This window comes from Ochotona curzoniae, unplaced genomic scaffold (assembly GCF_017591425.1).
Source record: "Ochotona curzoniae isolate NIBS_2020 unplaced genomic scaffold, NIBS_Ocur_1.0 scaffold_4701, whole genome shotgun sequence".
Classification (NCBI taxonomy): Eukaryota; Metazoa; Chordata; class Mammalia; order Lagomorpha; family Ochotonidae; genus Ochotona; species Ochotona curzoniae.
In genome coordinates, this window is record NW_024467122.1 from 18603608 (window position 1) to 18630765 (window position 27158).

At 43.4% G+C, this 27158-nt stretch overlaps 2 protein-coding genes across 2 annotated transcripts in view; one reads left to right on the plus strand and one right to left on the minus strand.

The window, feature by feature from the left end:
* The window catches only part of GPR137C (G protein-coupled receptor 137C), a 48775-nt gene extending 36639 nt beyond the window's left edge, over positions 1–12136 (minus strand). Inside the window, exon 1 of the mRNA XM_040969311.1 lies at positions 11705–12136. Within this exon, the coding sequence (XP_040825245.1) occupies positions 11705–12136 (432 nt within the window). The remainder of the gene's footprint in view (positions 1–11704) is intronic.
* Positions 12137–12831: 695 nt separating this feature from the next.
* Positions 12832–27158, plus strand: part of TXNDC16 (thioredoxin domain containing 16) — an 80936-nt gene continuing 66609 nt past the window's right edge. The window contains exons 1-5 of the mRNA XM_040969122.1: positions 12832–13013; positions 17834–17954; positions 21284–21386; positions 22120–22370; positions 23333–23415. Of these exons, the coding sequence (XP_040825056.1) occupies positions 22211–22370; positions 23333–23415 (243 nt within the window). The 5' untranslated portion in view covers positions 12832–13013; positions 17834–17954; positions 21284–21386; positions 22120–22210. The remainder of the gene's footprint in view (positions 13014–17833; positions 17955–21283; positions 21387–22119; positions 22371–23332; positions 23416–27158) is intronic.

Below are 27158 nucleotides of genomic sequence, written 5' to 3' on the forward strand. Positions count from 1 at the left end.
GCAGAAAACTGAATTGGAAGCAGAATGGCAAAGACCAGAATCATGGCATTTGGGCTTCTCAAGTGGTGGTGCTCCAATCCCTGCCTGTCTTCTAGCCTTTAAGATTTATTTATTTGAAAGACAGAGTAATGGAGACAGAGAGATCTCCCATTTGTTGCTGCATTCCCCAAATGGATCACATGCTTTGGTCTAGGCCAAAGCCAAAAATATGGAGTTCCATTTCAGTTCTCATCTGGGTGGCCAGACCCGAGGACTTGGGCTATCATCTGCTGTATCTCAGGTGCATTTGTGGGGAGCTGGATTGGAGCAGACAGGACTTGAACTGGCATTTCCACGTGGGATGCTGGCTGTACAGATGGAAGCCTAGCTCACTGCACTACAATTCTGGCCCTTTTCTTCTGGCTTTTTTTGAAAAGTTCTATCATTATCTATTGTCAGCTTTGTGGGCTGTAACACCACATTTTACTTCTCCTAACTTAGCATCCACTGATTAATCTTTCTTCTTCCTATCGTCCCTCATTTCTCTCCACACCTCAAAAACATGGGACAATTCATGAGTTTCCATGTGATCCTTGAGCAGGGTCTATTCTGCAGGTTCTTGTTTGAGTGTGTGCTCGTTGAAATGAGCGTAACAGTAGCACTTTGAATTTAAGCACTGATGATGATCAATAACAACAATTCAAAACCTGTTACACCGGTAGAGTCAAACGATCTTTTGACTCTTCTGTTTTCCAGTGAAAGGGGTCTCAGTTCATCATGGGAAAAAATGGTGATAGTATCTATGACCTCATCTTACAAAGGCAGCAGGGGAACAGTGGCATTACATATATTACCATTGGTTAAAAAAAATAAAGAAATTTTGCTTTCTAAATGTTAAGTACAAGCAAGAAGGCAAAAGATGCTTAATTTTACAAAAGCTCTTATTTTCCATTTTTTTTCCTGACCAAAAATAAAGCTAACATTTGAGTCTTACTGCATTCTGATATTACTACTGTGAGTATTTTGGAAGTATTAGTTCCTTTAATTTTTATAGCCCTATAAGGTTTACACAGTAACTATCCCACTTCTGGGAATATATGCAAAGGAAATCTGCATAGGAGAAAGTGACCTGTAATCCTGCATTTACAGCAGCACGCTCTACAATGGCAAAGACATGGAAAGATTATGACTTTCTTTGAAAAATAAAAGTAAACATGTTTTTCAAATCTTCTTACTTCCCCATTAATTACCTTAGCCATCTAATTAACTAAACATTGATCACATATGTAACATTTCTAGGTGCTGAAGTGAATGCAAACTTTCCTTCAAAATAAGTGTAAAATAGTGACTGTATACAATAAAACAAAATATACAATAAAACAAAGGGGGTCCAGTGCAATGGCTCAGTGGCTAAATCTTTGCCTTGCAAGCACTGGGATCCCATATGGGCACGCATTTGTGTCCCGCTGCTCCACTTCCCATCCAGCTCCCTGCTTGTGACCTGGGAAAGCAGTAGAGGATGGCTTAAGGCCTTGGGACCCTACACCCATGTGGGAGACCTGGAGGAGGCTCCTGAATGCTGGCTTCAGATCAGCTCAGTACTGGCTGTTGCAGCCACTTGGGGAGTGAACTGGTGGATGACAGATCTTTCTCTCTGTATCTCTTTCTCAGTGTAAATCTGCCTTTGCAAAGATAAAACAAAGGAAGGCACACATCAGTAGTGTATCTTAGGCTACAATGTACTTTTTTTTACATCTGGTCATATCTAGAACAGAACTAATTTTTCCCATATGTCACCCAGAGATTATCTTAACTACTTTTGATAAGCATTAAAAGTAATTAAGTTTTGCTGCATGAAAATTATAGACTTTATTACTTTATGTAATGTGGAAGATGACAATGACAATATAAACCAGATCATGCATTGTGTTTGATCACAAACATGTCTTGCATGGCTTTTCCGGGGTTAACTCCTATCATTTTCTAATAATACTTGAATCTCCTGTCATTGTTTCAAAAAGATTTCTCTTGTTGTCCTGCATGCTTAAATGATTTGGTAATGTTGTCTCGCATGTGAGCTGAATTCATGTGGTTGCCTTCTTTAGACATATGTGCTCTGATTCACTGTGGTCGCCACTCCTCACTGTATTTTCTCAGGTAATACCATCCAGGCCTCTCCAGGCTTTTGAGTTCAGGATCCCTGTTTAAAGCAAACTTTTTTCCCCCTTTCAGACGAATAGGCATATAAGTAGAGAAACAGAAAGGGGAAGTGCAGAGAATGTGCTTCTGTGATATTAATATTCAGGGGCTCCTCCCTAAATATTTAGTAGATGGTCAACAAAACCTCATCTATTCAATACATAGTTTTTTTTTTTAAACATCTAATACATGCCAGGTAGCAGGGTACGAGGGATACAGTCAATACTTGGTTCCTACTCCTACGATGTTTACAGTGTAGTAGCTTCCCGAAAAGGAATTTATATAAACATAAAATGATAACTTGAAAATGACAGGAAGGCTAGGGGAATAATGTTCTTCCACTGTATAATGTTGGAATCTAGCCTACTTGGATAGTTGGGTGGAGGCTTAGCTGAAAATGTGAAACTCTTGAGAGTTCACGAAAGCAGGAGGAAAGAATATTCCAAACAGCAGGAGAAGAACAGGGAAAGGCTTTGTGACAGAAGGGAATGGCAAGTATGAAATACTGAGAAGAACATTTAGTATGGCTGTCGTTGGCAAGAAATACCCCTGCAGCAGGCGATGAAGATGGAACCCCTGAGGGCTTTGTGGTACATGTCAAACTGTATTCGAAATGTAACTAGATTCAGCAGAGGAATCTGGAGGTGCTATATAATTAGATTTTTGCTTAAAAAGGAAAACTTGGGCAACAGTGTGAGGAACGTGGGCTTCAGATGATAGACACATTCCAATTAGAAGGTCAGTGGACTAGATAACAGATGGTAGTCGCCTGAACAAGGTGCTGTAATGGGCAATGGAATCAAGAGGTGCTAGCAAGTAGCAGCATTTGATGGTGGAGTGAATGTGAGACGTGATGAGAGAGCAGTCAAATCAAGAATTTCTGATTTCTAAATAATATAAATGGATAGCAGTGCCAGTTACTGAAGTGGGGGAACAAAATCAGAGAGTCAGATTTTGGAGGAAATAGGTGTGGGATGGGTAAGATGATAAGCTTAGCGAAAGGCTGAATCAGAGGTATTTCAGATACTAAAAGGATGCCAACCTAGCAGAGAACCTAGAAAACCACAACTCTATGGAACAGTCGGGGTTCTAAGCAGGGATGCAGGTGGCACAATTCCATGAATGTGGATGTCCTCACTTGGGAAGAGGAGGCCATTGGGGCTTAAGTCTTTAGAAACATTAGCCTGTTAGGAGAGGGACAGGTGAGCTGAACAGAATCTAGGAAGGCAGTTAAAAAAACCAAACAAATAGGAGAGTGCTATTCAATGAGGTAGCTAAGAGTGTTAAGGAGAACGCGGTGAGTCACTGCCAACAGATTCATGTGGTTGAGGGCTAATAATGTTGTTGACATGAAGGTCACTGTGACATGGGAACAGAGTGATGGAGTAAAGGCAGATGACAGTGCTTGGAGAGTGAGAAAATGCTGGCATGTGCATGGTCACCTCCAGTTTAATTATGATGAACAGCACAGGGTAGGTTTCGACTGTCAAGTACATTTTACGTTTTCAGTTTTATTACTTTCTACATTCATCTCCTTCTGTTTCAATTCATCCTGTTGTTTTTGTCATAAACTGGATGCTTAGCTTGTTAGGCTTCAAGTAAAAAACAAAAACCTTTAAAAGTTCTAAACTTGCTTTTGCCTGTCCACATAGTTATATCCTTCAAGTTATGCTACACAACATTTTAATTCTCATGCTTTAAGTATTTTCTATATTTCAATCTGTTTCTTTATAAATTTCTCATAAGTGCTGTCAATTTTTCTAAAAGAATGTTATTTCTGCTATTGAATTTTAACAATGCTTTAGGAGAGAATGCAATCTATGAAATAGTAATTCCTTGAGATTTAATAGCTAACAATCACACCACAAGCCATATGCCATGCCAAATATTGAAATGAATTCTATAACTTATTCACAACTTTATAAGGTAGGTACCATCACTATAATTTTTACAAACAGAAAAATACGCACTGTACCCTAATGTAACTAGCACCTCATTGCACATCTTACCTTTCCCCCTCACTTTAGCTTTTACTCTTGGGATGAACTGCAAATAAATCCTTGTACCTTTCTACAAAAAAAATTCCATTAAGGAAACAACTCATACAGCACACTGCATGTGCTTTGGCTATACAGGTCTGAGTTTTGAGAGCTGTAAGTATTCCACAGAATCACCCCCAAATTAAAATGCACAACTCCCCCCCCACTCACTACATCTGATCCTGTCGACTTGTGCACCTTGCCCTCTGTGCCATCTGACAGCTGTGACTACAGTACTGCATTTTCCAAAGTATAAATGGACTTACGTGAGTGGAGACTCATTTTTGCATAGCTTCTTTCGTTCTGCGAACTTATTCCAAGACAGATTCTTGTTAACCAGGTTTTTTTGGCTGCTGATATTCCTACCATCTTTTTCTTATCTATTCACTTTTTTTTTTTATAAGATTATTCGAAAGCTGGAGTCTATAAGAGGGAGATGGAAGAGCAACCTTCCTTCTGCTGGTTCGGCTCCCAGACAGTACTGGGCCAGGTAGAGGCCAGGAGCTCCATGTGGCGTGCCCAGGGGTACAGAGGCACAAACGTTTCTGCTGTTTTTCCCAGCCCCGTAGCAGGGCGATGGATTGGGAGTGGAGCAGCTAGGACGTAAACCAGCACCCATTTGGTATGCCAGTGCTGCTGCCAGAGGCTCCTCTACTGACTTCTAATGGAAATCTGAGTTAATTTCAGCTTAAAACTAGTAAGCGCATTTACATTCAAGACACTGTGAGGCTATCATCTTCCTTTTGGATAAATACCTGTGACTGTGATGACTGCATTTTATGACAGACTTATGTTTTTTTTTAAACTGCCAAACTGTTTTTGAAAGTGGTTGCAAAAATTTACAATCCAATCATCAGTGTATAAGTTCTTTGGCTTTCTTTTACCAATTTTATTTTCACATTTAGATCTATAAATGTAAAATCCATATTATGTTAGTTTTAAAGTATGGAGTGAAGTAAAAAGCGATTTCATTCTTTTTCTCCATAAATGTATCCAAGCATTATGTCACTACGTTCTGCCAAAACTTTTTAGCCACTAAATCAGGTCGGCAGCTTTGTAAAATATTAGTTGTGTATGTGTATGTGGCTCTAATTTTAATTCTCCATGCTGCTCCATTGAGCTGTAAGTTTACCTTGCTGCTAGTACTGCACTGCCTCGTTTCCTGTAGTACTATGCTGTCGTGAAGTCAGGCAGTATGGATGGAGCCAGCATTCCAGCATAACAGGTAAGGCTGCCTCCTGTAATGCCAGCTTCCTATGCAGGTGCAGGTTAGAGTCCTGGCTGCTCCAGTTCCAAACCAGCTCCCTACCGTGGGGCTGGGCAAAGCAGTGAAATACGGCTCGGGTTCTTGGGTCCCTGCCATCACATGAGAGAGCCACAAGATGCTCCTGCTTTCCGATGGGCCTTGCTGCAGCTATTGTGGACATGTAGGGAGCAAACCAGTGGATGGAAGATTTTTCCCTCCAATCTACTTTTCAAATAAATAAATCTCAAAAATAAACAAACCTACCTGGGAGTTGAATCCTTCAGCTTCGTTCGTTTACAAATTATTTGATATTCTAAGTTCTTTGCAGTCCCGTATATATTATATAATAAACTTGGTAATTTGTAACAGGGCAGTCCTACGGAGATCATAGGAGGCATTGCATTGAATATACAGGGCAAACTGGGGAAGCTGTGACGTCTTAAAAAGGTCTCCCAGGGAGGATTTGTTATTTACTATGGCCTTCTCTTTCTCTTAAAAATTTTTGCTGTATTTTCCATGATTGTTTTCTAGGCTTAGAGTTCCCTTCCCTCTTCCCTCCCTATTTTCTCCTCCCACCGTTTCCGTCCACATTATTGCAGTAGCATAGCTCTTATTAGCACAAGTTTAACAATCTGTTATTTAAGTGTATCGTAGGCCATCTAACATATTTTGCTGGGTTTTCATTGTACTGTGCAACTTCGATTACATTTGTTCCTAAGTGTTTTACTTGGGGAATACTATTGTAAATACAATTTTTATATTTTACTTTCCAATTGTCTCCTGCTAGCACATGAGGTTATATCTTGCAAGCCTGTTAAGTTCACTGTTCCTAGTAGTTTTCTGTCTGTTTTGCTGTGTCCCTGTGTCTTGTCTGTGACATCATAAGGTCAGGTGTGAAATTTTCCACTTAATGGCATCATACACCACTCTCAAAGGTTCAGGTTTTGAAGTATTTAAGATTTTTGAATTAGGAATATTCAGATTGTACGTACCACATAGTTTTAAATCTAAAATACTTACATTACATGGAGTTCATGTTTCATGAATTTGTCAAGATTCTAGGTTTAAAACGTACTGCCCACACTTGTTACTTAAAAGTATTGAAGGTTACTATCGGGCAAAAATAATTTTCATTTCCAAGTTGTGTCTCCTTATTCCTAAAATCATAGCACTGTTGCGATCCCAGACTTTAAGCTCACCAGTTTTTCTTTCTTATTGAGACAACTTGTCATGAGACTCAACAAAGACTTTCCTTTCTCCATTTTATGCCCTTTCACCTGGTCAAGGCAGAGACAGGCTCAAATTCCATGATCAACTTCTAGCGACCTGCTTTTTTCCTTAGTTTGTCTACTGAAGATGCATGCTGTCAGGATTCTGACTTTGTTCTGGAGGCATGAAGTCTCTAATCAGACTTATGCATCCTATACATCAAGCATGTAAATTACAGCCTGGGATGTGGGCTAGCAGGAAGCTGCTGACCAGTCACCCTCACTCTCAAGATCAACATCTTTGTGGAATTTCCATATTCTGCATTCATTTTTTTTATGAGTGCTTTTGTGCTTAGAGGAATTTTCTTATCAGTTCAAACACTGAAAAGATTAAATAATCTCTGCAGCAATATTAAGAATTTCTGTCTTGGGGCCTGGCGGCGTAGCCTAGCGGCTGAAGTCCTCGCCTTGAACCCGCCGGGATCCCATATGGGTACCAGGTATAATCCCGGCAGCTCCACTTCCCATCCAGCTCCCTGCTTGTGGCCTGGGAAAGCAGTCGAGGACGGCCCAAAACCTTGGGACCCTGCACCCGTGTGGGATACCCGGAAGAAGTTCCTGGATCCTGGCTTCGGATCGGCATAGCAACGGCCGTTGTGCTCACTTGGGGAGTGAATCATTGGACGGAAGATCTTCCTCTCTGTCTCTCCTCCTCTCTGTATATCTGACTTTCCAATAAATAAATAAATCTTAAAAAAAAAAAAAAGAATTTCAGTCTTTAGCCAGCAAATTGGTTCTGGTGTCTACTCTAAATGAGAAGTGAGGGTCGTCTACTGAGGGAAAAATGCATTTGCCAGGCAGCAGAGAAGATATGGAACAGTGTGAAAAAGCAAAGGTGGATAAACATCGAATAATACACTAATTAGTGATGATCATCCAAAAATGTTATGTTGCAGGAAGACATCATTTTAGGAGAATTAATAACACCTGGCCTATACTAGTCTCATAGAGTCTACGTAATAGTCAGATATGGCCATAACAGCCATATAGCACTAAGCAAATCACATTTAAAAAGTACTAATTTCATTGAAATTATGAAGAGCCATGTTACACAGTGCTTCGAAAATATTAAGTCCATAAAATTGTAAGCAGCATGATTGTTTCTTTCGCCATAGCAATGTATCTGAAAGGCTTGACTCACAGACAGCCTCGGGAAACAGAAGACCGAGTTAGTCTGTAAAATGTAGCTTGGTAGATTCAGACAAAGCATTTATAACCATAGTTACAGTCAAAGCTGGAAGTATCTCACTACCTCTTGTAACTGACTCAGGGTATGGGATTTACTTGTGCTACAAGCTTTCCAATTTAGCACAATTTGTTGAAAACAAGTTAATAAAGCCCTAATGATGATGGTTGGTTTGCTATATCAGAACGTTTGTTAGGATGGGCACTTGCTTCAGGAGTAAAGACACTGTTAATCTGCCTGTCTCCCACAGTGGAGTAGTGGGGTTTACCAGCCACTTTTGCTCCTGACTCCAGCTTCCTGCTAATGCAGACCCTGGAATGATGGCTTGAGTAACCGTGTTGCTGTCACACCAATGGTTGAACTGCCCGTGGTTCTTGGACTCCTGCCCAAATCAGGGGCCGTTTTAGGCATTTTAGATAGTGAGTCATTGGGTGAATTCTTTGTTTCTCAAATAATAAAATATTTATTAAGCCAAACTCTGAATATTAGCTCCATTGTTAATATTTTATCAGTTGTAACCAAAATTAACTTTTTATTTGACTATACCTGCTTCCAGGAGATTAACTGTAACAACCTGAAAATTCCCATTGCAGGTCCTTGTTGAGGCCTGTGGGTTAACCTGCCATGACAACATTCCACACAGGCCCCAATTTCTGTTTCTGCTACTTCACATTGGATTCAGCTCCCTGCTAATGGCCTAGAAAAGAAGCAGAAAATGGCCCAAGTACTTGGCCCCTACCATACATATAGGAGTCATTGAAGAAGCTCCTGGCCTCAGCATGGCCCAGACCTGGGCCCAAACCTGGATGTTGCAGCTATGTGTGGAGTGAACCAGCAGATGCAAAATGTAGCTCTTTTTCCTTTTCTCTTTGCAACTCTTTCAAATAAAATTTTTTTTAAAAAAGGAAACCAAACTTTCAGAAAGGGCTATATCCTCTTAATCCCATATAAACGTAGTCATAAAAATAAACAGTAACTAATGTTTCTTTTTAATCTTTAATCCTTTTCCTTCTCCATCCTTTAGAAGCTCTTTTTTTTTTTTTTGAAAGGCAGAGTTACATAGAGAAGGAGATATTGAAAGACCTTCCATCCACTGGTTCACTCCCCATATGGCCACCACTGCCCGAGCTGAGGCGATCAGAAGCCAGGAGCTTCCTTCGGGTCTCCCACACAGGTCCAGGGTCCCAAGGGATTGGGCCATCTTCTGTTACTCTCCAGGCCATAAGCGGGGACTGGATGGGAAGGGGAACAGCAGCCAGGACAGGAGCCAGCAACCACATGTAATTCTTGTGTGTGCAAGGGGAGGATGAGCTACTGAGCCAGGTGCTGGGCGCTAGAAACAATTCGTAACTTTTTGTAAGCTTCCGAAGATACACCAAAATGTGTGTGTAAAGCAGCATTTGTTTCAGTGGCTTTACATACCAATCCATTGCTCTTTATAACTGAGTCCTTATAATTAGAATGCTTTTAAGTAGTGAGAAAGAGATGTAAATAATTTAAACAAGTCAAAAGAAAATGGCATTGGCATTTACATGGTAGGAAAGATGGCGATTTGTTTATTGGAAAGGCCAATTATCAAGACAAACAAGGGTTTTGTAAATAAATTTTTTTCTAAACAATTGAAAAATGTTTACTTAACAAGAGTTATATATCCTAAATTCTTAAGTTTGATTAAAAAAAAAAACAAAATCCTACACCCTCGTTAGCAGACATGGCGGAGGAGAACTTTAGCCTAGCCTCTCTCCGGCTTGCCTTTTCATGGTCAATAGTTGCAAATCACACAATCAACAGTGCCATTCAATTTAACTTTTTGGTTAAAAAAATTTCCTTATGCACTTGGAATATTGGCAAGCAAAAGTCTGAAAACCCAATCTAGACACTCTGCATACTTTATGTTGTAGAAGGATACTTCGGTTTTAGAATTCTGAGCTTAAAAAAAAATTTTTTTTTTCTTCTCTGGTGACTGTGTTTAAGCACTCTTGGGTTTACCTTTGGGTGAGAAGCCACGGCTGGCAGAGAACGCAGGACAGCCTGGGGAGGTGGCAACATGGGTGGGCAAGTATGGAAAATCTCATCTAGCTGTTCCCTTTATGGCATGTGCTGTACCTTAAGAAGTAGAGTACGTATCTATTGTATGGTCAATTCACCAAATATTTCACAGTGAATCATTAAGATGAGTTGGTAAGGCTATAAAGTCTAGGGGATAAGCTAGTCAGGTGACATGCACTGCTAGTCACTTTTAAGTAAATTATATCTGAAGCTACAGTGACACTTCAGATGAAGTCACTACTATACGAAAAGAAGGCAGGAAGAACGCAGTTAATCATACTAGGACCAGAAGTGCAAGAGTTTACACAACTATCAGATCACAACTACCTCAAGAAGTGACGTCACTGAGGCACCGTTATTAACGAGGATCTACGCTTTTTATTTGTTATTTAGGTTGTTGTCCTTGTATTGCCTGGGCTTCTAAGGGTGGAGTACGGAAGGGATCAAAGTTACATCAGTTTTGTTTCTTATTAACTTGAGTGAAGTGTATGAAATAGCTGAGGTTGTGGCTGCCCAATTTTAAAATCACGCATTCAATCTTCAATGAAGGGAGAAAATATGAATTTCACAAACGAAATAGAAATACTGCTCCAAGTGTTTTTTTCTACTTTTTGTTTGTAACTATGTTCATTCTCACCACCTCCAAAAGCCTTCGGCAGGGCTGGCTGCATCGCCCAATATCGTTCTATATTAGTATTAAACATATGATGTCACCTGCTACCCCCCCCCCCCAGCTTCTTTCCCCCTCCCCCAGGAAAGAGGGACTTTTTTTTTGGAGGGCATTTCTCAAAATATCACTAGCTGATACACATGATTGACAACCTTACACTCCCAAACCTGTTTGAAATGGGTCAAATACCTAAGCGCTGCAGAACAATGCCTTCTAACCAGTGATTCCCCATCGGAGAGAAAGGGGGTGTGATTAGGTTCCCGCTATTAAGCAAGTTATGGCACAGTTTGGAGGTTTGTTTCTGCAATAGGCACGGGGTAAGCAGGTACTTCCTCGGTTAATTAGTTTTAAAAAAATGTATATATATATAGGGGGTGGTGGTGGAGACAGACTATGCTCCAAGAGGTGGGCTCAGTCACCAAAGCATCAAGCGACCGGAGCCAAAGCCAAGGGCTTCCCCGAGGCGCGTGCACCGAGCCCCGGCTCTGGTTATTGATGATGAAGCCTGTCACGGAACTATCGAACGGCATCGCGGCGAGGCTTCTGGAGCCACAGGAAAGGAGCCGCAGGAGGGAATAGAAGCTTCTAATAAAAGAAACGCAGCAACAATAGCAGAGGCACAGCTCTGCCTGGTGACGTAATGGCTGGCGGCCGGCCAGCTCCGGCACAGCCGCGGCTGCCTCAGCAGCCAGCCTCCCCTCGAGCCCGCTCCGGCTTCGGCGAGCCACGGGGCCGCCACTTCTGCCGAGGCCACTTTCTGGGGCAGGGGGGACATCCTCGATCTACAGTGGAGGGCCGGACCCCGGGAACGAGAGGCTGTTTTTTTTGAAGTTGACGACACGCACACACACAGACACACACAGCTTCGCCCGTCCCCTGGCCCCCAGCCCTCTCCGAACCCGCGTCAATCACCGCTCAAGTTGGGTGCTCACTCCGGGCCGGGCCTCAGTTTCCCCAGGCTGCCTTCCCGCCACCCCCCACTCCTTGCAGTCGACGCCGATCGTCCGGCCCCGGCGGCCCCGCTTCCCCGCTGGCCTCCCGGCGCGCACGTCCTCTCTCCCGCCTTACCTCCGCCAGGTACAGGTTGAGCAGACAGAGCGTGGAGAACTGGAGACAGGAGGGGAAGCAGTAGAGCAGCCAGTGGGGGAAGAAGTGCAGGTGAGCGGGCGGCCGGAGCAGGGGCAGGGAGCCGCTGAGCGAGAAGGCGGCGGAGAACAGGGTGGTCCGGAGCGCTGCCCACAGCAGGCAGAGGAAGAGGCAGAGGCTCTGGTAACTCAGCCGCCGCTCGCGGTAGAGCAGCAGGCGCCACAGCTGCAGGTAGGCAAAGGCAAAGAGCGCGGCGTAGAGCAGGGCGTGCAGGACGCTCAGCGCCAACTGCACCGAGCCCGGCACCGCGGCGCCCGAAGCGGCCTCGACGGCTGCGCTGCCGCCGGGCGTCGAGGGCTCGCGGGCGTTCGCGGGGGCGGCGGGCGCCGCGGGACCCGGGACGGTCACCCTCATGAGGGGCCTGGAGGGTGGGCGAGGGAGCGCGGGGGAGGAAGGGGCCGGACTCGGAGCCGCCGTCGAGGATGAGAACGATTGCCCCGTTACCCCCCACCCACCCACCCCGAGTCTCCAACCCCAAGAAGCGCCCTGACAGGAGTCGGAGCCCTGCGCGGAGCAGCCGCGGTTGCTCGCCCCCTCTGCCCCGACACCGCCTCGCTCTCCTCCGCACCCCGCCTCCCTCCCCGGGGGTCTCGGCTCCTCCTGCTGCGGCTCGGCTCCGTAGCTGCAAAAAACAACTCTCGGCTGGAGACAATCAGCTGAGAAACCCGAGCATTTGAGGCGCTCGCTCCGCACCGTGGGCTCGCGCCGATTGGCCCAGGCGGGCACGCCCCCTGAGCGCCGCGCTTGGAAGGCCACGGGCCGGGGGACCCGTCGCTCGAGGGTCCCGGGGATCTGATTGGACGCCCTCCGTCCCCGGTTTCTCCCTCCCCTTCTCTGCCCAGCCGCGCTGTGGATTGGCCCGGCAACTGCCAGGCCGGCTCGCGCGGGCGGGAGGACTCGGCGGCCGGCTGTCACCTGGGGAGGCGCGCGCTCCGCCTCTCGCGCGGCCCATTGGCCGGAGGAGCCTTCACGCAGGGAGCACGAGGAGAAGGAGGAGATTTTTTTGGGTTACCCAGGAGGGGCCGACGCTTCTGGGCGGGTGGTGGCCACGGGCGGGGAAGGAGGTGGCGCAGCGCAGGTGGGAGAGTCGGTTGCCATTTACCCCGGCCGACGGCCTCTCCTCGCCTTCAGCGTTCTCCTCAGAAGCGTGGCGGCGGGAACTGTGCATCCCGGTGTGCCGAGGGACAGCTCGAGTCTCTGGCCTCATGTCTTGCACGCGGGTCTCGGGCAGGTGGGTGACAGTGTGGGTCCTTCTGTCGGCTGTCTGGAGTGGGAATTTCCCGTAACAAGGGTTGCAGCACGGTGGGTGTCAAGCATATCCGCCTGCTCCCTTTCTTCGGAGACCGAGGGTCCCCCCGTTTTCGCTGAGAGGGGGCAGAGTGGGACGGTGTTTTGCCTTTTTTTCGCTGCAAGAGCTCTGGGAAATGCTTGAGACCTTCCTGGGGGCCGAGGGCGTGGAATGAAGCCGCGGGCGTGGGGTGGGGTGGCTGGAGAAGGGCCCCCCTTGGTATCGGGATCACGAAGGTGTCGAAGGGGACCAGGGCGAGGGAAAAGTGGTTCTTTGAAGCTCAGCATTGGAGATGTCCTTCCTGGGAGTGTGTCTGGGGGGACAATGGCAGAGATAGAGTCTTTGATGGTGATGGTCTGTCGCCTTAAACTCCACAAGTGCTCAAGTTAGTCTTGCGTAGGGTGGCGCTGATCTAGGAACTGAGAGAGGTTAAAAAAAAAAAAAGAAACCAATGCTGTGTGATGTCACTGCTGTAATAAGCAAGGCATGAGTAGATCTTCCAATGTATAGAACTCATTTGGCTCCCCCCCCCCACTTGGTAACTGAATAAGCGCAGCAGTGAGAGCTGAAGAGGATAAGATACGTGTTTTCTGTGGGATGTGACATGATTTACTGGCACGGGGAGACGCCGCCCTTCCTCACTCAGTTACTTCTGTCTGGTGCTTTGCCCGAAAAGGGTGTTCCTCTGTTGTTTTGTTTCGCTTTTTTTTCCCCCCTCTGCTAGCTAAATCCCTTGTGCCCTAGATTCTGAAGCAGCTGTGTGCTTGGGCATCACAAGCAGCTGTGATTTGAGTGCTTGGTAGGATTGCCAGGCGGCAGATCTTGGCCTGGAAACATGGAGATCCTTCATCTGATGCGTCTGGCTGAGCAGGCTGAGTAGTGCTTTGTACATTAGGGTACAACCTGTAACAAGTTCACGGACCCGGTCCAGCATGAACTCCGGGGAGAGAGAGCTGCTCTCCTGCAGTGGGGGACTGAGGGCCCATGACTGAAGTGAGGTAATTTGCAGTTATGTGCTTAAGCACCTAATTATGAAATCACAGTGAAGTGATTTGGGACACTTGTCCCAATCAGGGGCACCACCTGTTGTCTGGCATGGTCTGTCTGTGCACGTTCCACAATCGGTGAGGTCAGGAGGGCACTGGTGTAAAATGGTGTGGGCTTTCTCCCGTAGTCCATGGTGAGAGTAAGCAACCCCTGGGTCCTGTTGACACTGAGGTCTTCGTTGGGGTACCTTCCCTCCACATGTTGGGGTACCTTCCCTCCACTTGTTGGGACAAGTCTGTGTGGCCTCCTTCCTTCCTTTTTTAGAGCCCTGTGTTGGGCTGCAGAGAGAGGACTTTTCCCAGATGCTTTAAGGCCACACTCAGTAGAAAACTGTGGACTTCTTTTATTGCATCCACTGGTTCTTACATGATAAGCCCTGAAGATCTCATTATTTTATGCAAGGCTGCTTCAGTGTGCAGATTTGGCTCCCCGGTAGCAACATGAAGCTGTAAGTACACTCATTTTTGACAGAATGTCCTTGCAGGAACGTTTAAGCATTTTATGCCCCATTTGTTGTGAAATATCAAATATGGACCCTCCTCCCCGAGAGAATTGTGCCTGCAAGTTTTGATATAGTTTATTTGTTTAATGGTTGTGGTTGTCAATTTCCTTTTTTTCTGAGAGGGAAAGCCATTAATGTCACATTTAACTACATAGGAAATTAGGCCTAGACAGGAGACACTAAACCAGGAAAACTTGTCACTGAGTGCTCTAAAATGTAAGTGTGTCCGAATGCAGACCAGTGAAGCCTGTTGGCAAGCTGAGGGCGGGTGACTGCAGCGCAGCAGTCTTGGGGACATTTGAAAGTGGGCACTGTGTATTTCTATATTCAGACCCGGAGCCCCCGAATGGGGTTGGCTTAGCTAGATCTGTCTTCCCTAACTACGCAAGACATAAAGACAGATCTCACTGTCTCCTCACTCGGAGGAAGACCTGTTAGCATTTTTTTCCCCCTCTGGAAACACTTCCTGCTTGAAGTCATCCGGGGAACTTCTTAATGTTTGGAGGCTGAACACAAAGCATTTTTGTTGTCTTTGGCATTTCCCTTGCAAGCCTTAGCCCTTTTCGTACTCTGGCCTTGCTGACTCAAGCTTACTATGCTTGTCACCCTTTTCTGGCGTTTGTGCTTGGGGACGTGTGACGGGTGGGCTCCATCATTTAAATGGCCTGTCCATGTGTACTTGGTGCAAAAAAGTCATCACTTACATGTTAACTGTGGTCAGTGTTGTTAGGAGCAGCACATCCAAGACCTGAGGACATTCCAGGCCCCAAGAGTGAGAGTCTGTAACAGCTGGAGAGACGTGTGTGTTGCGTTGGCAAACATGCTGTGGCAGGCACTTGTCTGGGGCTTCTCCCTCCTTTGTGATATTGACATATATTGTAAACAGTCAGTTATATTTTAAAGAGTCATCTTCCCTTTTATGGTCTTCCTACTGCAGAATTGGGTCAATTTCCTGTAAATTCTTAGAGATATTCTGATTTTAGATGGAGGATATGTATTTGATGCTTAATTCATTCTTTTCCCACCTGCTATTAAGGTTGTGTGTAGCTGTAAGGTTAGGTTGTTATACTGGGATTACCCCAGAACTTTGGGAGTTAAAAATGAAAAATTTATGTTCACCCTGAGTCGCCTGGAAGCTTCACCCCGTGTTACTATCTTTCTGGGCCTCAGAGAAGGCCTCATTCTGAGTGTTATTCATCATCATGGCAAAGGGACTCGTGTCACAAAAAGATACATGTGTGCTGACTCAGGAAAACTTCCAGAAATTATGTATGTCGTGGTACACATGTCATTGACCACAGTAAACAGGGCTGTTCCTAACTCGAGGAAGTAGGGAAATACAATTTTAACTTAGGTGAAGGACTAGACTCCTTTGAGTAGTGTACCCTCCTTGTCAACAAATGCTTTTCTTCCTACATCCATGACTATGCACGGAAATAATCAGACATCCCACCTAGTCACTGTGTTAATGTCTAGAATCTCGTGCATTTCCTTGTATTGATAATAAATCTTACATGTCTGGTCATCAGATGCTTATCTTTCATTTGCTTGTTGAACTCCCAGTATAGAGGAGAAACAAGTAGTTTCTTTGTTCCCACTTGGCCAGGGGCAGAATGGAGGGCAAACATCAGTGTTTACACTTGAAATTTACCTGGGAAAAGGTTGGTCGGGAGGCTCTGGGGGAATGATTGGGTTGGGGTAGGTGTGCAGAGTAGGGCTCCCTGATGGCTTCCGGAGGGGAGACCACAAGGAGGGTGGATGAAGAGTGTGTTTTCTGGCTTGCCATGTCATCATCTCTCCTGCCCTCCACCCTCCAGTATTTTCCAAGACCAATTTAAAATATAAATGTAATTTAAGCCAGTGTATAGTCAGGTTTTTTAAAAATTACTTTTATTAAGATCCCTAGGAAGTGCTTCTTACGTTTTTAGGTTCTCAATGGTTTCTTAGGTTCTTAGGAAGGAAGAAGATTCAAGATTGAGTCACCTCATAAGTTCAGGCATGCAGTGGAGCTGGAGCATAGTGGAGGGGTGAAACCCTGGCAGGAAGCAGAGAGCAACAGGGAACTCACCATCATGATTCAGGTATGGGACTCTGCCCTCCCAACTTAACCCAATCCAATCACATTCCTAAGACCCTGCCTTCAGGTACTAGTAGGATCTATCCTTTGCCCTAACCTATCAACTACACATTGATCTATTACCTGTTAGCATAGGACTGTAGGGTTTGAACATCTGTGTGAGTTTGGAGAGGCTAGTCTTTTTTTTTTCCAGAATGAATTTATTTTATTTTTGGTGATGTTTACATGGTTAGGAAGGATACGTGCACATGTGGACTACCAATTAGGGTGGGGAGGACCGTAGAATGGGAGACAGTGGAGGAGACAACTGTTTCCAATCTCCTGTTTTCTTCTTGTATCCAGGGAAAGTGGGAGAAAAGGTGACAGGGCAACTCCCAGCAGCCCAACTGCATCAGTAGCTGGGGATGGTGGATAGCCACCTGATGTCATCCCAGGGTCCCCGATGTGGAGCATGCTCCGAGGATACTGCTACTGCTGTTTTGATAGTTCTGAGATGCTGTTGATTTTGTTGCTCTAAAGTTAAAGAAATGCCTGCAAGGTCCATTGGCTGGCATAGTCTTCCTCAGATTCTCCCTTTGTCCAGATACTTGCTGTCAAAGCTTGGCCAGGAGAGCTGTCGTCCAATTTGTTCTGTCCTCCATGATTAATATACATCCTCTGCAATACTCAATGAACTGGTTATCATGTCCGCCATGTGCATCTGGGTACACTGTCCACTGCACAGGCTTCAACAACAGAGGATGCCCAGTTCTGACGCATGTGCCCTACTGCCAGACCACAGGTCCTGTGATTTTCCCTATGGTTGGAGTTCTGAGTCCAGTGGTCCAGTTGAGGGGTAGGGGAGCCAAATCTTATTGAAGCCATACACAAGAAGAAATTATATAAAAGTGAAAAAAATCAAATTAAACTTTAAAAATTTTATTAAAATTATTGAACAGTCAAAAATTATAGCACAAAATTTCTAGGAAAACTTCTGTTTTGTGTTTATTTCATTGTTGCAGACCAGAAACAACTTGTTCTTATTCTGCACAAGCCCTGGGGCATTATTCCTCATGGTGCTTGCCCCCTCACAACCCCTCCCCTATATATTCTAGGCCATATATATAAAGTATATATATATGTATATTTTTTTTCCAGTGCTTTGGAGAAAGTGACTTCTTTCTGAGCTGTGCTGTTAGTCAGCCCCATGAACAAGATGTGGGCAGGACTGAAGACGGCTTTCTCTTGAGCAGTCGGTTTCTTGGCTAGTTTCTTTTCTGTGAGTTTCTTTATTTTTTCCCCTGCTTTTGAAAATGTACTTGTTTCTTTGAAAGGCAGAATGTCAGAGGGAGAAGAAAGAGAGAGAGAGAGAGAGGGTGAGAGAGGAGGGAAGACAGGAAGGAAAGTCAGAAGAGAAAGGTCTTTCATCCACTTCTGCTCAACTGGCCATAATGACCAATGCTGCAAATGGTGGGTTAACTCATTGTACCTTTCTTTTAATACCTTGTTAAGCACAGCCAATAGCAACTTTTAGACCGTATTAATTTTCTTGTCTTCTAGCATTTTCTCATAAGAAGCCCATAAATAAGTTAACTAGTCATGTGGACTAAGGCACATAATTCATTATAAACGTATTAGTTACCTGTGACCCTCCTTTTGCCTATTGGTTAAATGACAGTTGTATTGAATGCCTGGTAACTCCTTCACGTGATCGCCTGTTGAGGTCTAAGTGTTGGCATGAGTAGGCCCAGAAGACTTGTCTTGTTGCTTGGCTTCTGAGTCAGGATTTAGGTTTTGCTTGTTTGCTTGTTCTGCTGTTTTTGTTTTAAATGTTTATTGCAAAGGCAGATTTACAGAGAGAAGGAGAGACAAGGAGAAAGATCTTCCATCTGCAGGTTTAGTTCCCAAATGGTTGCAACAGCCAGAGATTAACTGATCTGAAGCCAGGAGCCAGGACCTTCTTCTGGGTCCCCAACATGGGTGCAGGGTCCCAACGGTCTAGGCATTCCTCAACTGCTTTTCTAGGCCACAAGCAGGGAGTGGTATGGGAAGTGGAGTAGCCAGGACATGAACTGGTACCCAGATGGGATCCCAGCACATGCAAGGCAAGAATTTAGCCACTGAGCCATTGTACTGGGTCCTAGGGCTTTTTCTTTCTTTCTTTCTTTTTTTTAAGATAATATCTCACCTGTAGTTGGTATGGCTTAAGGCAAACTAAGCCATGCTCCCGTATTCACTTCTCAAATCTCGGTGACTGAAAACAAGGCCTATTTCTTCCTCATATCATGTACTCATCACACATCAGCTCAGAGGTCTCTGTTTTTTTTGCCCTTGTTGACAGATGAGCTGTCAGTGAAGCATTTTAGGTGACTGTGACAAGAAAATAAAGTCTGATGTTTCCTATGTGAGAAAATGGCGCTTCTGCCCACATGTTGTTAGCCACAGGAAGTTGTTTAATGGCCTTGTCCACCTTGCTGGAGGGGAGGTGGAGCAAAGGGAAGCCTCCTCCCCTTTGCACTGGAGAGGAGAGCAGGTACTAAACCGATCAGTCTCGTGCCCAGGCCCAAGGCTGCTCATCCCTGTGCTCAGAGATGCAGATTTGGGAGGTGTCAGATGTTTTCTGCTCTCTTCTGTAATTACTGCAGGATAAAAAGGTCGCCCAGTTCCTTGTGTGTCTTGATTTTCACTTTGTTCTCGCTGATATTCTCGTTCCCTGCTCATATTCCCTTCCCTGGAGTTTCCAGATCTTTTTTTTTTTTTAATCAGGAGAGCATGTCTCTGGCCAAATGCACTTTATTTTGCACATGTGTGAAATGTCTACATGACTAAGGCCCCACTGGGTGGATTGGATAATCTGAGTAGGAGCGATGGAAGATTTGATTGTCTGTGAGGAATGACTTGTTGAAGCACAGAGATGCACTGCTTACTCGGATGATTCTGAAGATGTCAGAAGTCCCCTCCTCTCCCCACAATTGCTTCTTCCTTAAGAGGAAAATTACTTCCGCTTGCTCATTGTTTCGGCATTGACCTTATTTCCAAAAAATCTTGCCTTTTTTTTTTTTTTGTCTGTGAAAGATGAAAATTTAGTTCTCTTTCATTCCTTTTCTCACTCCATCTAGTGCTCCCTTACCTGGTCTTCCTATTTCTGAACATTTAAGTTACTATGATGATATAAGTGCTATTTCTAAAAAACATATATTGTATTTTCCTCCTTAAATATCTTTGAAAATAACCAGAGAATAGTCAGAAATGGAACAAAACTGCGGATATTACCAACATTCATGTCCCTAAAAATGTGTTAAAGTAATCACCAGTATCTCTAGCAGACCAAATATGTGGTAATTTCACATCTGTATCAAGCACTGGATGCATGGTTAGATTTTTAGTTGCTGTAAGACACATTCTAGAGGAAAAGAATACCTAACAAATCCTAATGTCTGACTTAGCATTAAAACAATAGTATGGGGGCCCAGCACGGTAGCCTAGCGGCTAAAGTCTTCCCAGGTACACACTGGGATCCTGTATGGATGCTGGTTCGTATCCTGGGTGCTCCACTTCCCATTCAGCTCCCTGCTTGTGGCCTGGGAAAGCAGTACAGGACAGCCCAAAGCCTTGGGACCCTGCAACTGTGTGGGAGACCCAGAAGAAGGTCCCGACTCCTGACTTCAGATCAGCTCAGCTTTGGCTGTTGTTGCCACTATGGCACTGAACCAGCAGATGGAAAATCTTTCTGTCTCTCCTTCTCTCTGTATATCTGCCTTTGCAAGAAAAATACATAAATCTAAAACAAAAACAAAAACAAAAAACACAGTAGTGTTGGAACTTCAAGGCCAGGAGAGATGATAATTTATACTTGAATCTTTCAGTCGTGTTTCTGCATAGTGTTTTATACTCGATTGGATTATGGTTGTTTCATCCAGTGATGAATGTTGTACAGTTGTTGTAGCCTATGGAAGGCTTACATTTCCCTCCAGATTGTAAAGAAGATAGTAGAGAACCTATTTTTAAAACATAACCCATTAATTTAGAGTGGCTTTGATGTAGGTTGGTTTAAAATGCCTATATTGTGTAATCAATTTTAATGACAGGGATACCCCTTAATTGTGTCATTAATATTACATTTTTACAACTCTCTCATAGTTCTCACTCTTCATTTTACCTTGTGGTTTTGAACTCTTGACTCACTATTAAAAGTTTATGGCAAATTTGTTCACTGATATAGATGAGCTCTCATGAACAGAATTGTTAGTAAGTAATCAACAAATGGTTAGCTCCTTTTATAGAAATATTTACTCATTTGGGAGAGAGAATATGTGTTTATTGATATTGAATAACTGATTTTTTCATAAAAATTTCATTCTTTAATCATTTCATACTTTACTGAAAAATTCTATCCTATGAGTATATGCAAATAAGTTTTTGTTGTTTTTTTCTGCCTCCTATTTGAAATGGTGATCATACACTTGAAAGGTATAAGTTCTATTTTAAATGAAAAATAATTAAAACAAAATTCTTACATATGCCTGAATATGTCTTTACCTTAGAAGTATATGCTATTTTAATATAAATATTATGCTAATTTTCAAAATCATCTTCTTTTAAACTTAGGTAAACCAGATCATTGATTGATGAACTTTGCAAAGTTGTTCAAGGAAGATTTGGAAGTAGAATAGAAAGCAGTGAGGATTGGCAGTAAGCATAGGTGACGGAGGTGAGTGCACCAGGGCAGAAGGGGCGGATCAGTCAACAAACTGGTGACCTCCTGTCACCCAGCCTGGGTTTGGGACCAGAATGTGGCTCCCGATTGCAGTGTCCTGCTAATACTGACCCTGGAAAACAGCAGTGCTGTGTCAAGCAGTGGGTCCCTGCTGCCTATGTGGGGAATAATTTATGCCTCGTGACTTCAGCTTGACGCAGTCCTGGCATTTTGGAGCGTTTGGGGAGTGAATAAGCATAAGCACTGAAATCTGAGTTTTATGCATTAAAAATGTATACGTATATGGGTTGTTCTTATATACTTTTAATGAGTTCTAGGGGATTTCAATCCAAGAGAAAGTAAAAATAGCAGTCATGTATTTTCTATGTCTTGGGCCCATGTTACTGATATTAAGCAACTAATTGAATATCTACTGGACATAAGAATACAATACAGTTTTCAGAATGGATTGGATGATGTTTGAGACTTAATTTTAGAACCTCTGTCAATGACTCTTAGTTCAGCACCCTCCGCTGGAGTGTATATGAAATTAAAGCTACTGAAGTGTTTTCTAGATATCTTTGTTACCTATTGTAGTATCAAAAATTACTAGTATTGTCAAATTAGTGTTATTATATATTGTTTCCCCCTTAATATTTTTACTAGAAAGAGTTAATCAAGTACTAATAAAATTAGATGATATGATTAATGGCTTTACTTTTTGTGTGTTTTATATCCATTCATTCAGTTAACAGATTCATCCCACGAGAGTATGATGAACACCTTCCTTGTGTGCGAGTGACCCAAACAGAGTCTGCGCAGTTACAGTGCAGCCAACGATGTCTTGCGGCTTTGGTTCGTTCAAAGTTGGGATCGCTTTTGTCCTGATGGGCATTTTTTATAAGTCAGCAGCAAACTCCCTGCCAGAACTGAGTCCGCATGAGTATTTCAGTACTTTGCAGCCAGGAAAAGCTTCTTTGGCTTATTTTTGTCAAGTTGGTGAGTATTTTTACAATTCTAATGTGATTCTTGTGTTGTTTTTGTCTCAGCTGTATAATCTGTGTACTCAGTGGGAGCTCAGCATCAAGTTTGATAACATGGGCTTTAAGCCGTGGCCATCGTAGGATTGCCTCGGCTTGGACCTGGCCTCTCACCAGTTTATCTTGCTCAAGTCACCTAGTTTCTCTGTATGTCTCTTTTTATCATCTCTTATGAAGAAATAGAGTTTATTTTACTTTATAGAAATGTAGCTTACTAATTGAATTTATTCATGTTCTTGGTTCATATTAGGTACTAGATGAGCGTTAACTGCTTCTATAATGTCTGGATTTCATCTGGTCAGTTCTGAAAATGCATTTTTCTCTTTTAGCAGAGAAACATTTTTAGTTGTCTCAGACTTTAAATGTAGAACTGGCAGTCCATTAGTTGAGTACTCAGTTTTAGCTATGTCATTAATTACACGGAACTGACAAATAAGAATTAGTGGCATTAGCTAGTAATTGTAATGGTCTCAGTTAAATCTTTATGCCTTAGAAGTACTGTTCTTGGGATTAGTGAGGGAATGGCTCTTTTCTTATAATTATGATTTTTAAGATGGTGTTTTAAAATTATTTTGAAAATTTTGTGTATGTGAACATGTCCGTTTCATATCCGACAGTAAAGCCGGAAGAATAATGCCAAATGTCTAGTTTAAACTGGACACAAATTTATCAATGTATTTATTTTTCATGTTTAGCTGTAATAGCTAACATATGCATTAGAATAATCTAGGAATAAGAAAGAGGTAGTGGGGAGAGAAAGGTATGAAAATATGTAATTGGGTATCTTTAGTTTCCTATTATTGTGTGCTGGTTGGACAGGTGAATATATTTTTTCTGTGTTTGCATATTTTGGTTTTAATTTTTATAAATTGGTCTTTAAGGGGAAATTCATAAGCATTCATGAAATATTTCTGATTTTAGATTCTCCCAGGACTTCTATATTTCTTGAAGAGCTAAATGAAGCTGTTAGACCACTCCAGGATTATGGCATTTCAGTTACAAAGGTAGAAAGTTACAATATTAGTAACACTATCGTGACAAACATTTTTAACTGTGTGACTTAAGACAGAGCTTCTAAAAATACTTCTGTTTCATATCCCTTTCTAAAATGGAAATAGATATCTTTTCTTCCTTTTTTTGTAAGAGTAAACTTAAACCACAAAAGATAGTTCCAGATTATGTACATCACACTGCAATAGTTAGAAAAAAGCTGCTTAAAATTTCTTAAGTTAGAGTTTAACTTTATTTCACAAGCTATTCTGTTGAGTATGTTATCATTTTCAAACGTATAGCTAGATTTTTTTTTTTCCTGACAAATATGATATATAGCCACAATTCAGCTACTTATTATATTTCTATTAGTACAAACTAAAGCAATGAAACTGAGGTAGTGAGCTTTTTTCTTTACTATTTTTCTAAGTATTTGTAGTTGTTTATGCTGCAGTCTCTCACTAATTTTTTTTTAAGATTTATTTATTTATTTGAAAGACAGAATTACAGAGACACAAAGAGATACAGAGAAAAATCTTCTATATTTGAAAGACAGAATTACAGAGACACAAAGAGATACAGAGAAAAATCTTCTATCAACTGGGTCACTTCCCCAAATGACTTCAATGACCACAGCTAGCCAAACCAAAGCCAGGAGTCATGGGGCTACATCTGGGTCCCCCATGGGGGAGACAGAGTCTCAAACACGGGCCATCTTCTGTTGCTTCTCTAGGCAGGTAGCGGGAACTGAAGTTGAGCAACTAGGATTCAAACTGGAGTCTGTTACAGGAAATGGTGGCATCACAGGTAATGGCTTAGCCTGTTGTGCCACAACACTGGCCCCTCCCATTTTATTTTTGTTCTTTTAAATGTATTTGAGAGTCAGAGAGATTTAAAGACAGAGAGCTAGAGGGTGAAAGAAACTTCCATTATTGGTTCACTTCCCCAAATTTCTGTGGTAGCCTGGAGTGGGCAGAGGCTGAAGCCAAGGCCTGAAAAGACAATCCAAGTTTCCCACAGGGGTGACAGAAACTTCACCCTTGGAGCCCTCCCCATTACTTCCCAGAGCCCAGAGTAACAGGAGGCTGGAGTTAAAAGCTAGTGCCACATACTCTAGTTTGGAACGTGGGCATCATAACTATGAGGCTGAAAGCCCTTCCCTCTCTTATTTTATTTATTTATGTATGACTTATTTATTTGAGAGGTGGAGTTACAGGGAGGGAGAGGCAGAGCCACAGAGAGAGAACTCTTCCATCCAGAGATTCGGTTTACCCTCTAAATGGCCATAATAGCCAGCCCTGGCCTAGGCTGAAGCCAGGAGCCAGGAATTTCATCCAGGTTTCTTACTTGGATGAAGTTCCCTCTGGGTGCCCAGGCACTTGGGCTGTCCTTTGCTCCTTTCCCAGGTGTGTTGGCTGGGGACTAGATTGGAAGTGGAGCAGCCAGGAAATCGAAGTGTGTAATTTCACAATCCCTACATGGGATGCCTCTGTGGCAGGCAGTGGCCTGAGCCGCCCTGCCACAGTGCCAGCCTCTATACTCTGGATGTCACTTCCAATTTGGAAAAGCACAATTTTCTTTGTCCTTTTCTTGTCCCATTATAAATTTTTCTCCGTGTATGATCACATATAAATGAGAACTCACTGTGACCCTGCTCAGAGGGTCTTTCTGTGGTTACGGTGAAATTGAAACTCCTGAGTCATGGACAGCGTGTTCAACTTTGATCTCATTATCTGTTTCTCCATCTTGCTCACTCTGTCCCTGATACTGATCGTCTTCCTGTGACTTGAACCTATGCCCACAGGCTGTGGCAGGTGTTTTTCCCTGCAAAAACTCTTCTGTCCCACCTCTGTGTGGCACTTCATCTTTTCAGTTCACTGTGTAAATATTAACTCCGAGAAGCCTTCCCTGATGACCTATCTAAAACATCAAGTAGCATGCTGTTCCTTAACAGCTTTTCATTGAAAGCAATCACGTTACACTTCAGTTAGAATTTCAGTTGTCTCCATGTTTAGAATGTAAGTTCGAGTAGAAGGATTTCTGTTTGGAACTTAATCCGGAGTGACTGAAACAATCACACACATAGCGGGCATTCAAATGCATGTTGATGCATGAACGAATGGACAGATCTTGTGCCAGGATGTCAACTTTCCTAGTGCTCTCACTTAAAGAAAGTTGCGAAATTACACAATGTTTGGTTGTGGCTATACTCTTGACTTTTAATACTAATTTTCTCTTCCTGATTTCTGTCAGTTTCCCTTTTATAGCTTTTTAAATAAGGGCCACTTCCCTGGTTGCCATTCTGATTCCTCAAACTGTATTAAAATTAAGTTGTAAAACAGAAACAAATCCCTACCTTAAAACAAACAAAAACATTATCAAATCCCCAATAAAATAACTTTAAAAAATGTTTTTAGTCTTACTTGTGGTCAGTCATGTTGGAGGTCACTGATTTGGCTCATCCAGGAGACTTCTCTCTTCTGTTCTTTCCTCTCCCACTCTACCGCATGAGGCATATGTACACTACATCTTTTCCATAGTTTTCTTTTTTCAATTTTCCTCAGAAACTAGATTTTAAAAACAACACATCTGTTTATTTATTTGAAAGGCAGAGAGAGCTCCTGCAGTTGCTGGTTTACTTACCAAAGGCCACAGTGGTCAGAGCCGGGCTGGTCCAAAGCCAAGAGCTTCTTCTGGGTCTCCTGTGTGGGTGCAGGGTTCATCCTCTGCTGCTTTGCCAGGCACATTAGCAGGGAGCTGGATCAGAAGCAGGCAGCTAGGCCCTGAGCCAGGGGGTCACTTGGCACAGTGTGGGCCCCACTTACTCTTCTTGTGTTTGTGGAAAGTCTCTTGAATCTTCTGTTCTTCTTGACTTTTTTTCTGGTTCTGGTTTCCTTTAAAAAATGTATTATCCATTCTGACTTATTTGAAAGGGGGTAAGGCATAAAGAGAAAGATCTTCTGTATACTGGTTCATTCCCAAATTCTTGTAGCCGCCAGGGCTGGACCAAGCTGGAAGCAGGAGCCAGGAACTCTGTTTCTCCCATGTGGGTGGCAGGGACAGAGTGCTGGGACCATCACGAGCGTTTTCCGGTTCCATGTGCAGGAAGCTGAATCAGAAGCAGAGGCACTCAGAGTGTGAGTGTGTCCACACACACCTCCACCCGCACACCCACAGCCCACTCTCCCATATAGGAATGTGCCTGTCTTGGTGTTTCATTTTACCCTTGCATTGCCTTGTCTCATCCCACTGTCAGGAATGTCCTTAATATATAAATATATTTTCACACTGAATCCAGATTCCAAGCTATCAGGGCTGGTATGGTTGTTCTAATGTCATCTGGGACTCAAGGTTCATTCTGCTGCGTCATCTTTAGCAAGCATTGTGTTCTCTGATGATGCCTCATGGCCCGGGATTCCTCCTGGCACTCCTTTTGTCTTGACTGTGGATTTTTTTTTTTGGTCAAGTAGTGGGAAAAGCAAGGTGTCATTCAGTTCCTCTTCTAAGAGCCCTGTAGGAATTCCAGGGAGGTGATTTCTCATGGTTGGGTTGCTGGGCCTTTTAAGAGGGGGATGCTTGCTTCTTTCAGCCAAGTCCCTCTAGTAAACAGAAGGGAAGCACCTGCGGGCAGCAGACCAGCAGCATTTGCCATGCCAGTGGTGTAGCTGCTGAGATGCGCTTCCTGGTTTTTGTGCTGGTTTTTTGGTCTTGTTTTAAGCATGTCTCTGCCTGGTTACCTCCTTCTAGTTCCAAAGAA